General features: G+C 32.6%; 1 protein-coding gene across 1 annotated transcript in view; it reads right to left on the reverse strand.

Moving 5' to 3' along the window:
* Nucleotides 1-8130: 8130 nt before the first annotated feature.
* The window catches only part of TSGA10 (testis specific 10), a 135337-nt gene continuing 126089 nt past the window's right edge, over nt 8131-17378 (reverse strand). Inside the window, exons 17-20 of the mRNA XM_028104067.2 lie at nt 16756-16958; nt 15012-15116; nt 14691-14840; nt 8131-8315 (exon numbers count right to left, since the gene is read on the reverse strand). Of these exons, the coding sequence (XP_027959868.1) occupies nt 8291-8315; nt 14691-14840; nt 15012-15116; nt 16756-16958 (483 nt within the window). The 3' untranslated portion in view covers nt 8131-8290. The remainder of the gene's footprint in view (nt 8316-14690; nt 14841-15011; nt 15117-16755; nt 16959-17378) is intronic.

The following is a 17378-nucleotide window of genomic DNA, read 5'->3' on the forward strand; positions in this document are numbered from 1 at the left end:
ATGAACATATGGGAAGGGAAGGAAAAATAAAAGATAAAAACAGAGGAAGACAAACCACAGACAACAAACTGAGGGTTGCTGGAGAGAAGGTTGGTGGGGAGATGGAGTAATTGGGTAATGCACATTAAGGAAGGCACTTGATGTAATGAGCATTAGGTGTAATATGCAACTGATGAATCACTAAATTCTACCCTGAAATTAATAATACACTATATGTTAACTAATTTGAATTTAAATAAAACCAAAAATAAATTAATTAAAAATTTAAAAAATCAATCAATAAATGGTGTTGGAGAAACTGGACAACTACATGTGAAAGCATGAAACTGAACCACTTTCTTACACTGTACACAAAATAAACTCAAAAAGGTTTAAAGATCAAAATGTGAGACCTGATACTTTAAAACTCCTAAAAGAAAACATAATCACTTGGATATTGGTCTTAGCAACATATTTATGGATATGTTTCCTCAGGCAAGGAAAACAAAAGTAAAAATAAACTATTGGGACTATACCAAAAAACAACAACAACAACAACAAAAAAAAAACAGAAAAAAAACCCCACAAAAAAACCAAAAGGAAAAAAAAGAAAACATAAGAAACTACATTCATGATTTTGAGTTAGGCAATGGTTTCTTAGATAGAACACCAAAAGTACAGGTAACAAAGGAAAACAATACATAAATTGGACTTTACCAATTAAAAGCTATGTACTATAAGTGTTAGCACTGAGAAAGTGAAAAGGCAACCAATAGAATGAAATAGAAATTTGCAGATTATATATCTGATAAGGGCCTAGTATCTAGAATATATAAAGAAAACTTACAAATTGACAATAAAAATAACCCAATTAATAAATAGGCAATGAATTTGAATAGACATTTCTCCAAAGATATATAAATGGCAAATAAGCACGTGACATGATATTCATTACCAATAGCCATTGGGGAAATACACAAATCAAAACAATACCACTTTACACCCACTAAAATGACTTTTTTTTATAAAAGACAGATAATAACAAGTATTAGTGAGGATGTGGAGAAATCGGACCCCCAAACATTGCTGATAGGGATGTAAAATAGTAAAACTGCTTGAAAAACAGATTGGAGATTCCTAAAAATATTACTATATGACCCAGGAAGTTCACTCCTAGATACATTTAGAAAACATGTCTGGGGCAGCTGAGTGGCTCAGTCAGTTAAGCGTCTGCCTTCGGCTCAGATCATGATCCCAAGGTCTTGGGATCAAGCCCCACATCAGGCTCCCTGCTTAGTGAAGAGCTCGCTTTTCCCTCTCCCTCTGTGGCTCCCCCCTGCTTGTGCTCTCGATCTCTCTCTCTCTCCCTGTCAAATAAATAAATAAAATCTTTAAAAAAAAAGAAAACATATGTCCACACAAAGACTCGTACATGAATGGCTATTCATAGTAGCCAAATGGTGGAAACAATCCAAATGTTCATCAACTCCTGATTGGATAAATAAGATACAGTATATCCATACAATGCAATACAATTTAGCAATAAAAATGAAGTACCAATACCTGTTATAATATAGAAAGCCCTTGAACATATTATGCTATGTGAGAGAAGGCAGTCACAAAACACCGTATGTCATATGGTTCCTTTCATGTGAAATGTCCAGAATTGGCAAATAAAAGAAACAGCAAGATGCTTAGTTGTTGTCTAAGCTTGACTGTGTGTAGGGGACTAGGGAGTGAGTGATTGTTAATGGGTATGGTGTTTCTTTTGAGATGAAAGAAAATATTCTAAAATTAGATTGTGATGATGGTTGCACAACTCTGTGAATATACTAAAAACCATCGAGTTATATACTTTAAATAGGTGAGTTATATGATATATGAATTATATCTCAATAAAGTCATTAAAAGGAAGAACAGGACTAGAGGGAAGAACTGTAGTTCTGACTCAGAGGAAATGTTTTTAGGGACAGGAACAAAGTCTATATTCTCAGTACCAGAGAACATCACAAATAAGCCCTGATGTATACAAATAAGAGAACACTTATTAAGTAAATGAAGATACTTAGAGCGCTGTAGAGGTATAAAAGGTATAAATGTGTTGCACTTTATTTCTCTAGAACATTAGAACAATGTAGGTTGTTTTAGAAAACTAGTTTTGGCATGTTGATAAAGTTGGTTATCTAGTTCAAAATTTAGAGATCTGATACTGCACCTGTTACTCACCCTAGCATTTATTAAACAACTACTTACATTTTCAGCATGGTGAGAGATGCAAAAACTTAAACAATGGGTCCAAGTATATCTGATAAGACAAAGCAAAAACAAATGAAGTGGGGACATAGTTAAATATACTTTCATCCATTCAACATACATTTAAAGACTACCTGTCGTGTATGAAGCACTGCTTTGAATAGGCAAAGGCTGGGGGTAAAGATACAAATGAGTAAAAATATATTCTTTTACCTCAGAATACCCAAAGTCTATTAGAAAATGAAAACATGAAGACAAGTAGATGTAATACAAGGCAATTAATTACATGATACATGCTTAAAAGAGTTAAGCATTTTAATGGGAGGTCAGAGAAGGGTAAAATAATTTAGAGCTGATGGGATTAGAGACTTCAAAAGCCTTCTAGCTATTGACTTATCTCTCATCTTCTCTCTTAAAACAAAAGAATATAAAAAGTTAATATTTATGCATTTTGTTTTTATTGTAATTAATATTATAAAAGATTCAAATAGTTCTTCAAGGTTATTAAAGACAACAGTCTTCAGCCAGCCTCATTCTCACCTCTGCATTCCCTTCTCCCAAAGGCAATCATTTTTACCTCCTTAGTGGATTGTTTAGGTATCCTTGTCTCTAAATAACATACTTATATTGTTATTTCTTGATTTTTCAGTTTTAGGCATTATCTATTCAATTTCCACTGTGAAAGAAGAAAATTTAGCTTTAGTTCCTTCCCAGGTTTTTATCACACATTGCTTCTTTCCTCTTCCTTCATCTTCTCATTAATTAATTTTGTAATTTTGCTTAGATTTATATTTGGCATTCACATTATGATGATGATGATGATGTACTATTTACAACTGAAGCCATCTGGTAAACCATGGTTAATCTTTCTCTTCCTGAACTACTTTGTTTTCCCTATCTTGTTTTTCATTTGTTTGATCTCTTATCCCATACCTGCTGAGGACTACCAAATCTTTTTCTCCAGCCAAGTTTTCTCTCTTAAGTCTCAAACCTATAGATTTCTTTAATTCAACAAATAATAAAAACATCTACTGACCATCTACTATATTGTCTGATATTGTACTGAGACTAAACACTCTAGATATATTATTATCTCAGTTAATCCACATGCTACTATTTTGAGCTGGGTACTATTATAGACACATCTTTTACAAATAAAGAAAAAAGTTTAGAAAGTTTAACTTAATCAAGTACACAGCTAGTAAGTGTAGAGACATGATTCAAAGTCAAGCAGTGTGACTCTAGAACCTATGATTTTTAACCACCTATATTCTATATTCTTTCAATGAATATATACCAACTGGAAGCCACCATAATCCTAGCATAGTCTGTACCATGATAAATAAATCAGACTATTCTCCTTGCCTTCATGGAGTTCACAGTCTAGCAGGTATGTCATACAAACAAGACCACATAATAAGAATGCAATGGAGCACAAAGGATAAGTAAAATAACAAATAGAAGAATACATAGAACATAGACAAGAAATCTAGTTAGACTTTCATTTTTTAAAGGAAATATTTGTTGAGCACATACTATGTGCCAGGCACTATGACAGGGGCTGAGGACACAATGTTAAGCCAAACAAGACTTTTCCAGGCTGGGAAGGGGAAAGGGAGAGGAAAAAATGAGTGATCCAGGCAGAGGAAAGAGCATGTGCAAAGGCCAAGAGATAAAACAGCATAAACTGTTCCAAGTGCCGAAAGTAATTCAGAATAACTATAATATATAATTGTAATGTAGGAGGGATGAGTTATGACACTCAAGAGATTAAAAAAGAACCAAATCAGAGAGGCCTGTGAGGGCAATGTTAAAGAGTTTGGACTTTAGAATCATGCCAGATTTGGTACTCACAGGGTATGTGTGTGGAGAGGGATGTGATTGTATTTGTGTTATAAAACTATTTCTTTGATTATGATGTAGAGAATGGATTAAATGGAAGTATGACTGAAAGAAGAGAGAGCAAATAGAAGGCAGTTGCATTATACTAGATTAAGGGTTATTATGGTCTGGATTACAGTGAGAAAAAAGTAGATTTGTTCCAAAGATATTTATGAGATAGACTTGCCAGGAAATGGGGATAATTCATTTCTTTATTTATTCCAGAAGAATTTATAGGATACCTAGTATGTGTCAAGCACTGTGCTACACTCTAGCAGATACAATGGTGAAGGTAGATATCATCCCTTGCCTTGATATATCTTACAATACAGAAGACAGATACGAGAAAAATACTTACACAAATAATTATAACTGTTCTCTAAAGGAGAAATACTGGGTGTTTTAGAATCTGACCCAGTTAGGCCAATGTCAGGAGTCAGAGAAAACTTGAGAAAATGACTTTTTTATTTTGGTAAATATACATAATATTTACCATTTTAACCATTTAAAATTGTACAATTCAGTGGCATTAAGTGCATTTGTAATGTTGTATAACCATTACCATTATCTTGTTCTAAAACTTGTCTATCACCCTAAACAGAAACTGTGTTCCCACTAAGCAGACCCTCCCCATTGCCCTATGGCAGCCACTAATCTGCATTCTGTTTCTATGGATTTGCCTATTGTGGCTATTGCATATGAATGGAATCTTAAAATATGTGGTTTTATGTCTGGATTCCTTTACTTAGTTTTCAAGGGTTATCCATGTATCAGTAATTCATTCATATTTATGACTAATATTCCACTGTAGGGATATATCACATTCTGTTTATTCATTCATCAGTTGTTGGACATTCGAGTTGTTTCTACCTTTTGCTTATTTTGAATTAGAGCTGCTATGAAAATTCATGTACAAATATTTGAATACTTTTTCAATTCTTTTGGATATATACTTAGGAGTCAAATCTGGGTCATATGGTAATTCTATGTTTAATTTATTAAGGAACCACCCAACCATTTCCCACAGTGGCTGCACCATTTTGTATTTCCACCAGCAATGGGTTCCAATTTCTCCACATCCTCATCAGTATTTGTTATTGTCTATCTTTCCTATGATAGACATCCTAGTGCACGTGAAGTGATATGTTATTGTAGTTTTGATTTCCATTTCCCTAATAACTAATGAGAATGAGTATCTTTGCATGTACTTATTGACTATTGGTATACCTTCTTTAGAGAACTGCCTATTCGAGTCCTTTGCCCATTTTTAAATTGGGTTAGTTTTTGTTGTCAGGTTGTAAAAATTATTTTTCTGGATATTAACAGCCTTATCAGATACATGATTTGCAAAAATTATGTCCAATTATTTAAGTTATCTTTCACTTTCTTGATAGTGCCTTTTGGTGCACAAAGATTTTAATTCTGCTGAAGTCCAGTTTATCTATTCGTGTTGTTGTTTGTCATTCAAGGCTATGAAAATTTGCCTCTATGTTGTCTTCAAAGAGTTTTATAGTTTAGCACTTAAATTTAAGTTATGATCCATTTTGAGTTGATTTTTGTATGTGGTGTTTAAGGGTCAAGCTACACTCTTTTGCGTATGGTTATCCAGGTGTTCCAGCATCACTGTTGAAGAGACTATTCTTTCTCCATTGAATGGTCTTGGCACCTTTGTCAAAAATCAATTGACCAAAAAAAAAAAAAAAAAAAAAATCAATTGACCATAGATGATGGGTTTATTTCTGGACTTTCAATTCTATTCCATTCATCCATATGTCTGTCCTTATGCCAACACTACACTATTTTGATTATTGCAGCTTTGTAGTAACTTTTGAAATTGGGAAATGTGGATCCTCCAACTTCGTTCTTCTGTTTCAAGACTGTTTAGGCTATTCTGGATCCTTGCAATTCCATATACATTTTAGGATTGGCTTTTCCATTTCTACAAAAACAAAACAAAACAAAACTCCACTGGGATTTTAATAAGGATTGTATTTAACCTGAAGATGGTTTGGGGGAATATTGCCATCTTAACAATATTAAGCCTTCTAATCCATGAATGTGGGAAGTCTTTTCACTTAATTAGGTTTTCATTAATTTCTTTCAGCAATATTGTGTAGTAGGAAGTTGACTGAATGTGTGCAGTGAGAGGGGAATGGAGTGACCAGAGATGGCATGTGGGCACAGGGCTCAGGCATCTGACATGGTAGCTGATGACACTCTACTATGGGAAACAAAGAGAGAGGATGCAAGGGGGAGACATTGTTGAATTTAGTCTAGATGTACTGAATGAAACACAACGCCCATGAGATATTTAACTTGGAGGGTTGACAATCTTCTTTCAAAACACCCTTACTTCAGCAAGAGTGGATGCTTTGTACTGAACATGACATTTCAAAGTGGAGAGCTCTTTTTCAGATTTTTTTGTCATTAAGAAAAGAATATGTCTCCTATAGTTTTTGCATTGTGTATTTTATGGTAGTCTCTACCATATCAGTAGGCTATTATATATTTATCTCAAGTGATTAGAATCTCATTTAAAATGATATGTGTTCTTAAATACTACCATAAGAAAAAATCCTTTCTTTGAGTTTTAACATAGAATACAGTTGCAGTTTCCCAACCTTTGGATAATGTTGACCCCTTCATAATTAGCATATAATTTTCCTTTAAATATTCTGTAATTAACAGCAAAAGTCAAGTACAGTATACTTCTAATCAAGTATGGAAATATTTTCTCACATACTTCATTCCTAGTCTCTCATGTTCTTCTCCCCACATACTGCCCTCAACATATAACATATGTTAAATACAAATGACAGATGACACTCAACTCCAGCTCTCCTAGGAGGTACATAGACTAAAATTAATGCTGTGGTGACCTAGTGCTTAGGTCATTGTATCACCTACCAAAGGTTAATTTCACATATTTATCAGTATATTACTTAATATTAGAAAGAACAACTTTTTTGCATATTATTCTCTAAAATGTTTATAAAAAGGACATCTTATTTTAAAAAATTATTCAATTTTTAAAAGCAATCTGTAATGACTGCCTTGAGCTAGATGAGTAAACCTCAAGGTTTTTAAAAATCAAACTAAAGTGAATATATAGCATGAACTTATAGTAAAATATCAGAGTGCTAGTGATTAAACAAGACCTAAATCAGGGCACTGTCCTACTGTAGTGATACTGCATAGTAACTATATAAAATGAGAAACTGTCTACTTCATATGAATATTATTAATGACAGGACTTTTTTTTTATTAAAATGGCAAGAATACAAATATCAATCAATAAAATACAGTAGTGTCAGGCTTTAATATCAACATTAAATCAAAGCCTATGGAGAGAAAAGGTAAGAGATTTAGGAAATTTTAGGAGAAATAAGAAAACATCACTAAACTTGTTACTCTACGTTACAGACACCTGCAACAGGCAAATAAATAAATAAATAAATAAAATGGCAATTAAGTTGATTGCAGTACTTTAATATTTTAAGGAAAACTTATTAAAATACAGATTTTTAAAAAAATCTTACATTCTTGACAAATATAGCATCACCTACCTTTCTAAAAATAGTACGGGTAAACACAATTGCAGAAAATGTATGTTAATTAGTGGTACAATACTATGGATTTAAAAACTCTGACACACTCCTACTATCTGCTGCTTTGAAATCAGATTATGGCCTGGAAATTATGTCAAGTTGGTTCCCAAATGGAATATTGGGTCCCAGGCCAGTATTGGTAAACTTTGCCCATTTTGGCACAACTTCTCCAGCAATGAAAGCATAAATCACAAAGAAAAAATTTAACCAATTATTTGAGATATCAAGAAAGGAAAGGAAAGGAAATCAGTTTTGTAAAAACACTTTTCCCTCTTTTTATAAGCTTCTTTATTTACTCCGGATAGTTAACATAACAGTGTTCAATAGTGAAGTAAGCAGATTTTACACTCACTATTACTGCACGGATAGAAAGAGCCATATGCATTTTTGTTTTTATAAGTCATCTCAGATCACTGCAATATGGCACAGGAGAACAGAGATTCAGAGGCACAAAGTTAATAAATACATTTAACATTGTCAAGCATTCAAAAGATAAATGCAATCATGTAGCAAAAAAAAATCAGTTTGTAACTTTGACCTTTCCCAAGGATGTGAAGAATCTTCGTGTGTCAGAAATCTCTATAGCAAAGATTCCTATGAGAGAGGAAAAAATTGCACATTAATATGTTTAACTCAAAGATTTCACTGATGTATAAAAAAATGTATTCTGACATTATTTTGGCAATACTTAAAATTTTTTTCCCAGCCTCTGTGAAAGAAAACATATACAATGTATTTTTTTTATTCAGCTTTCACAAACTGTGATACCTCCATAATATGGAATAATATTCAACAATAAAAAGAAATGGTGTGTCTGGGTGGCTCAGTCATTAAGCATCTGCCTTCGGCTCAGGTCATGGTCCCAGGGTCCTGGAATCGAGCCCCGCATTGGGCTCCCTGCTCTGAGGGAAACCTGCTTCTCCCTCTCCCACTCCCCCTGCTTGTGTTCCCTCTCTCACTGTGTCTTTCTCTGTCAAATAAATAAATAAAATCTTTTTTAAAAAATCAAAATAAAAAGTATAACAAAGCAAACAAAACTGTGGTGCAGACATACAAGGAAATACTGCTCAGCAGTTAAAAGGAACATGCAACAACATCTGATCCATACAACAACCTGAATATATCTCAAATATATTATGCTGTGTCAAAGTCAGCTACTAGAGGCTATATACATGATTCCATTTATAGGACAATTTTAAAAGGTAAAACTATAGGGCCAGTAAACAGATCAGTGGTTGGGGAAAGTAAATTAAGTACACTGACTGTTGTCTAGGTAATAGGTGGCAGTCAAAACATACCATTTAAAACTAACAGCAAAAGATTAAGAAAAAAGGGAATTAATGGCACTATTAAAATTACTAATAGAAAGGTGACTACTATAATAAAATGCAAACCTTGAATATCAAAAGAAATGACCAAAAGCAAAGAGCCAAATTGAGAAATACAATAAATGTCACATGATAAACACAGTTATCATAATATGAGAGTTCAGATCAAATTTCACATTCATATCAATAATGTGAAAAAGCTTACCTCATCCATTATATTAAAATGACTCATAAAGCAAAACTTAAATCCATACTATAAATAAGAGATATACTTAAAATTCAGTCACTCAGAAAAGCTAAAAATAAAGAGATCGACAAAAATTTGCAAGGCAGTTGAAGATATTAAGTATTTGCAACTCTAATACTAGACAAGCACCTTCCACCTCCAAAAAATTAAATGCATCAGAAAAGTACACTTCATAAAATTCACATCCCAAAATGTAGATATGACAGTTCAGAATATCCATGCAGCAAATAAAACAGTAAACCTACATAAAACAAAATTTATAGGATATAAAAATAAAAACATAATAATAAAAGGAGATTTTAAAGTACCATTCTTAGTAAAACAGGTCAAGTGAACAAAACTTAAGCAATGACATAAAAGAACTAAATAAAATCAAAAAGGAAAATCTTTTAGAGATATAGACACTAGAAATATATACCCTGATAAGAAAGAATACATCTTTTCAGGTGCACATGAACTATCCACAAAAATTGATCATGTAGTAAAGTACAAAGAAAACATCAGTAGCTTCCATGATAGAAATATTATAAACAATACTCTCTAATCACAATACAATAACACTAGAAATTTAAAAATGAAATGGAAACACAAAAAGCTCTTCTTATTGGAAACTACAAGATTTTCTATCAAATAACTCTTGGGTAAAAGTGAAAACAAAATAGAAATTAAAGAATTTCTAAAAAAATAATAACAAAAACATGACATATCAGAATCTATTGGATAAATAAAGCACTGATCACTGGAAAATTCATAGCCCTAAATATTTACATCAATAAGAATGAAAGAATGGCAATAAATGAATTAAATTCCTAACTTAAAATACTAAGGGGAAAAAAAACCAACAAAGTAAATAAAAAGCAGAGGAAATAATATGAACAAAACCATAAATTAATAAGATAAAGAAAAATAAATCAATAAATCAAAATGCTGGTTCTTTGAAGCAATAAACAAAGTAAACAAATCACTGGCTAAGGTAACCAAGAAATAGAAGAGGAAAGCACATACATACAATTAAGAAATGACAATGGGATATAACTATTGATACAAAGGAAATTTTAAAATTCATAAGATAAAGCATTGGTTACTTTTATGCAAATAAATTCAAAAACTTAGAGAGAGGCACCTCATGGCTCAGTTGGTTGAGTATCTGCCTCCAGCTCAAGTCATGATCCCACAGTCCTGGGATGAGCCCCACATTGAGACTCCAGTGGAGAGTCTGCTTCTCCCTCTCCCTCTGCCCCTCCCCCGCTTGTGCATGCACTCATGCTCTCTCTCTCTCTCAAATAAATAAAATCTTTAAAAAAAGCCCTAGAGAAAATAATTATTTTTAGACGAATATAGATAGAAAGCTTAAAACAATCCCCCCCCCCAAAAAACAGAAAAATTTATCAAGGAAGTATACCTCACAAAAAAGAAAGAACCAAGGCTGTATGGTTTCACAGGTGAACCCAAACTAATCCTTAGAGATCAGATAATCACAAACTACACAAATTGTTTCAAAGCACAGTAAATTAAAAACTCTAAATCCTTTTTTGCAGCAAATATAACACTTACATCTAAACTTGCTAAGAGAGTACAAAGAAAAAAGTTATAGACCAATATTACAAATATTGATACACAAATCTAAAATAAAATATAAGTGAACATTAAGAATAGAATACACTAAGACCAAGTAAGGTTTATACCATAAATTCAAAGATGGTTCAATATCTGAAAATCTTTTCATATAATTCACATATTGACAGTTCTAAAGAGAAAAATTGTATCTTTATAGATGCTGAAAAAGCCCTTGAAAAAATTAAACACCCATTCCTAATAAAAAAAATTCCTGAGAAAATAAAAATAGGCAGATATCATAAAACATTTATACTGCAGTCCTAAACCCAACATCTTACATTGATTTGACAAACCCTAGAGGCATTCCCACTTAAGGTCAGAATCAAAACAAGGATGTCCATTTTCTCCACTACTATTTATCACTATTCTGAAGATGCTAGCTATTGCAATTAATTAGAGAATACAATTCAAGAGATAAAAATAGGAAAAGAAGAAATAAAATTATCCCTTTTTTGCAGATGACATGATAACATACCTGGACTCCCCTAAAGAATCAATGACAAAACTTAATGAAACAATAAAAAAATTGAGCAAGATAACATGATGATAAATTAACATGTGAAAATAGCATTTTTTGAAGATAAAATGAATGGGGAGAAAAACCTAAAGATAAAATATTTAGGAATAAACTTAAGAAATGTTCAAAACCTATATAAAGAAAACTGCCACACATTCTTTTTTTAATTAAAAAAAGCTTTTTATTTTATTTTATTATTTTATTATTATTCTTGAATGACACAATGTGAGTTTGAAAAAATGGAAAGACATCTCTTTTTTTTGGTTAGGACAGCTCAACATTACCAAGATGCCAGTTCTCCCCAAGTTAATTTATAAATTTAATGCAATTCCAATAAAAATTCCAATGGGCTTTTCAAATTGGAGCTAGACAAGCTGACACTAAATTTCAGATGGAACATCATAAGTTTTTGTTGCAGTGTTCAACGATTCAGTAGTTACGTAATATGGAAAATAAACTCACATGAAAATGGCAAATACTTAAAAGGAAGAGTTCTTATAGGCACTAGCCTATTGGTATGCTGGAGCTGGCTCACAGCTGATTATAAATATTCAGAAATTTTGTGAGCTGGTGGTTAAACTAGCTTTGGTAGCTTGAAACTGTATAATATATTTATAGAATATATAGAACTGTGTGATCACTGTATTGTACACCTGAGACTATGATAATATTGTATGTCAACTGTACTTCAACAAAAAGAAAGAAAGAAGGAAAGAAAGAAGCAAACAAACAAATTGGCCAGGAAACTGGCCACAGTGGGCATTTTACACCACTGAAATTGACAAATGCTACAAACCAGGGCTTCTCCCTCCCCTTTTTTGGACAGCCAGTTTACCAGCAAACAATCAGCCTAGTCCTAAAAAATTAAAAATATTACAAAGGGTCTATAATTAAAATAGTGTGGGACTTTAACATAAATAAACCCAAAGGAACAGAAGAGAAAGTCCAGAGAGAGACTTGAACCACTTGGACAAAATCTTTTTAATAAATGATCTTGGGACGACTGGCTATCATTTGGAAAAAAGTAAAATTAGATCCACTCTTCATACCATATACAAAATAAACTCTAAATGGATCAGAAATCTAAATGTAAAAAGTAAAACCATATATATATGTGGTTTTACTTATATATAGTGTATGTATATACAAAACATATATAAGTACTAAAACATTTAAACTAAAAACACTGATTTCTTCTTTATCTATCTGGGTATAAGGAAAGATTCTTCTAAGTATAAACAGAAATGTGGATGCTTAAAATACATTTAAAAATTTGACTACATAAAAATAGAAACTTTTCCATGGGAAAAATAGAGTAAAATCAAAAGAAAAATGACAAAAATGGAAGAAAATATTTGCAACATATATCAGTAATAAAAGATTAATTTCCCACATTTATAAAAAAATTTAACAAAAAGAGAATATTCCATTAGAAAAATGGGCAAAAGAAATGGACAATTAAAAAAAGAGAGATATAAAACAGCTCTTAAACATATGACAAGATATTCAAATTCACTCATAAAAAGAGAAATGCAAATTAAAACTACACTGAAATACCATTTCTTACCCACCATACTGGCAAAAATTCAGAACTTGACAGTATACTCTGCTGATGAGGCTGCAGGGAAACAGGCACTCTCACCCATAGCTGGTGGGAGTACAAAATACTACAACCCCTATAGAGGGGAATTTGGCACTACTTAACCAAACTATATACATACACATTTACCCCTTGACCCAGAAATCCTGCTTCTGGGAATTTATCCTTAAGATACACCTCCACCAATATGAAAACACATTCATTACAGCCTTATTTGTAATGGCAAATTGTTGAAAACTACCTAAATGTCCAAATGACCTCCAAATATAGGAGGTCAGTTGCATAATTATGGTCATCCATAAAATGGAATACTATGCAGCTGTAAAGGAACACTATGAATATGAAGTGACTTCTAAAAGCAGTGAGAAAAGCAAAGTGAAAAGAAGCATATATAGTATGCTACCTTTGCATATGAAAAGAAAAATAAGAAAAATATATCTGAATGTCATTATCATAAAACTATAAAGCAATATGGGGGACATGGAATGGAGGATATACAGGAGAAAGTAACACTTCTCTGAGTATTACTTTTTGCAGAGTTTTGACTTTTAAAAGCATATTAACCTACATATTCAAAAAAAAAGCTAAATCAAGGAAAAAACTAGGAAGGGGAAAAATGAAAAGTGAAAGCAAATTGAAGTAAATGAATCTAATGTTATTTTAAATGAATATCATAATCATAGTAAAAGGGGAAAAAAGCAATTAATCCAAGGAATTTATAAACTCAGTATTTGACTATATGCTATGCCCTCAAGATTTGGGGGGAGTAGTGTATGGAAACAGGAATTACAAATAGATCATGAACTTTTATGTTGGTCTATTTAATGTAGTGACATAGGTGAAGAAATTTTGAAACTATTTTAGATGCACTCTGGGATTGAGCAAAAGAGTAACATGTACATATTGTTGATAAACACACTGATGTTGAGCAAGGGTTCTCACTGTAGAAAGAAGGACATACAAATACAAAATGAAAAAAGGGAAGGAAGAAACCTGGGAAGGTGGTTTGGAACTGGAGGTATTGGTTATGTTTTTAAAATGTGTGTGTGTGTGTGTGTGTGTGTGCATGTGTGCACGGAGAGAGCAGAAACATATGCAAAAATGTGAGTACATAAGACAGCAAATGTGTTGACTCAAACACAGACAAAGCAAATGGAGTAAAATTTTAATGACAGTGAGTATGGGTAAAAGGTATATAGCTGTTCTCTGCATTATTTTATCTTTATAACTTCTTATAAGTTTGAATTTATTTCCAAATAGAGGTGTTTTTACAAAATTTGTGACATATACGAATATATCTAAAATATTTTCCTCTGAAAAATAAACTACTTTCCTAAAGAATAAGTATTTTATGGTGCTATAATTAACCAATATTTTGTTAATGTAAGTATATGGAAAAATTTAAGTTTTAGAATAAAAAGAAAAGTAGATTTTAAAAATATAATTTATGTAAACATTAGATAGAATGAAGATCTTTCATTTTAGCAAATTTATATAAAACTAATGATCAAAATACTTTATATTTGTCGGTATACCTAATCATGTAATTGTGATTAAACAGCACTATTAATGATAGATTGATTTGAGCTTCCTTACTCCCTCAAATATTCCCTGTATATTGCTATATGGTCTCCAGAGAATGGATCCTTGAACTACTTACTCTTCTAATGATCGATCTAGGCCTCGGTCAGGAGATCGATGGTGAGCACGTTCTGGTGAATGACATTTTGTATTTGGCTTTATTGTGGAACTCATATGATAAGCATTACTTGAGTAATTCTGGCGGCGAAGTTCTTGTACAGCCCTCTCCCTGAAACAAAATAGTGAGGCTTTTAAACTTTATATCCAGTGCTGTATTAATACCGTCATAAAACTGTAGTTCAGTTCCTAACTTAAAAGCTAACTATCATGAAATTACCAAAATCTGTTATTTAAAAAAAAAATGCTTTCCAGACTGAACACTGCATAGAGACAAACTTACCTTTCAAAGCGCTCCGTCCCTAGTTGTCGTTTGGTAATGTCTAAATCAGCTTCCAACTGTGTTACAACATTTCTGAACTGGGCCACATCTCTACTCTGGATGGCCCTGTGTAAAAAAGTATGAGTGACAGTTGATTAAATTTAAAATATGTCTAGGACTTAGTACATTAAACCATGTTGGCAATGGTTCCTCAGAGGGAACCATGCCAGACTGTGATTTTTATGGACGTATTAGTACATCTAAAATGTGCCAATTTTAGAAGTAGTAAATGTGAAAGTAGCCTACTTGAAAAAGCTAAGATCTCTCAGTCCCATTCAATTAGTTAGACCTTCTCTGTTTCCCTATGTTTAGATGGGATAATATTATGTTATCTATATTATTTATTTTTTAAAGTACTTTAAGGTATTATATGCAAAGTAGTATTATAAACAAATAATCAACACCATTGTTAGTCCTATTATATATATTTATTAAATCAAGTATTTTGTATATACTTATAATGAAATTTGATATACAAACTGTTAAAAACATAAAATCTCTTCAATTTAACAGGATCCTCCTTAGGGCCAAACATGCCTCAGAAACTCTGTGATAAGGCACAGTGTCATAAGGAAGATGATGAAAGCAATGAATGCTGCTTGCACAGGATATTCTATCCTCTCTGCTTGCCAGACAGTACTGTTGACTGCTAAAATCTAAACTTTAGAGATTAAGAACACAAAAGTTTATTATGCTTACCAGTTCTAAGTGATTGTACTTACCAACCAGTCTAAAACAGAATGCATCCCTAAAGGTGAGGGGGTTAGGCATATTTCACTAAGACAGATTTGAGAAAGTGATTCTGCAGAACCAGTTGAAGATATTACAAAAGCCCAGCTACAGTGACAGAAAAGAATGACTCACAGCTGCCATAACCTGAAAACAGTTTGTCAAGGAAACTGGCCCTGGCTTTGCAGCCTTTGCTCAGTCAGGGGCTCCTAGGAGTGACTGATTCCTGAGACCATGATTCTTATCCTTCCCCCCAACCCCCAGGTCCCATGCTCAGATGGGAGGGCAGAGCTGAGGCTGAAAAAGTGTTATAGATGGGACAGATAACAATAGAGGCTAAGAGTCCCCATCAGTTTTTGTGAGAGGTCGCCAAGTTTAATAATAAAACATTCAGTGTCCAGGCAGGCATTTCTACCCAACCTTCTAGCCAAGGGTCTTATAATAAGATGCTAATGGAGCTAGGGATGCTTAAAAAAACAAAAAACAAAAAACCCAAAATCAGTGCTCTAAGGGAAGTCTTCAGTATTCTGTGAATGTAGGAGTTCTTCCAGGTACCCAACATATACTTAAAGGTGCATAAGGAAATAGTAAGTGACAAGTCTAAATACTAGGCAGCAATACCAAGTGGGTCCATAAACAGAAAAATTCCTCTGGTTTCAGTAGTGCTTAATTTTTTTTCTAAAAACTTGTTATAATATTTGTAAAAGGTAATATTTTAGGTCAGACATTCTATTATATCCAAATCTCTGTTGGAAATAATCAACAAAGATGGTTAAATTTTAAATTTAGATAAACATACAATAGAAACGAGTACTAAATCTTAGGCAAATCACAGTATTTCTGGTTCTCAGTTTAATTAATGGCAAAAGATGGGCACTAAATTGCCTAAATTCCAGCTTTAAAATTCTACTAACCTATAAAGTATCAAAAATTTTAAAAATATGACTTCATGCTACTGAATTGCTTGCCAACTCACATTTTATTTTCTGCCAAACAAAGGTGTTCTTTAAGAAGCTGAATTTCAGATTCTTTTTCTTGAAGCGCTATCTGAGACTGATATTCTTTGTCTCGATTGGCCACCAGCAAAGCTTCTAGATTCTGCATGGAGATTCTCTCATTTGTCATCTGACTCCTGAGGAGTTCTATTTCAGAGCGAGCAGAATCTAATTCATTCTCCATCTGTACGATAATAGGAAGATATTTATACTTATTCCCATTCATTTAACTGATTATTATCAGAGACTCATAAAATTTCTGTATGTTATAAACTGACAATCCCTTTTAATTTCTTAATTAGAAATTATGTCTTCCTTCTTACCAAACGTACACACACAGAGTATCACTTTCTCCAACTCTCTGATCATATAAAAAATTCATTAATGTAACATTAATAATCCCGAACTGCAAAGGATTTCCATTTCCAGCATTTATATTTCTTTATGTATTTCTGCAAGACTGACATGGTGCTATACATGACACTGCTTTGTGCTGAGTTAGGTTAGTTACAAACACCTAACTACCTTGTAGAATATTATTGTCCTTCATAGTTAAGGAAGATAAGGAGTAACTGCACATTCCCTCTCTTGCATAAACCTGTGG

The sequence above is a fragment of the Eumetopias jubatus genome, unplaced genomic scaffold, assembly GCF_037043125.1.
Source record: "Eumetopias jubatus isolate StellerSeaLion01/CBP00866 unplaced genomic scaffold, mEumJub1_p1.0 scaffold_9, whole genome shotgun sequence".
NCBI lineage: Eukaryota > Metazoa > Chordata > Mammalia > Carnivora > Otariidae > Eumetopias > Eumetopias jubatus.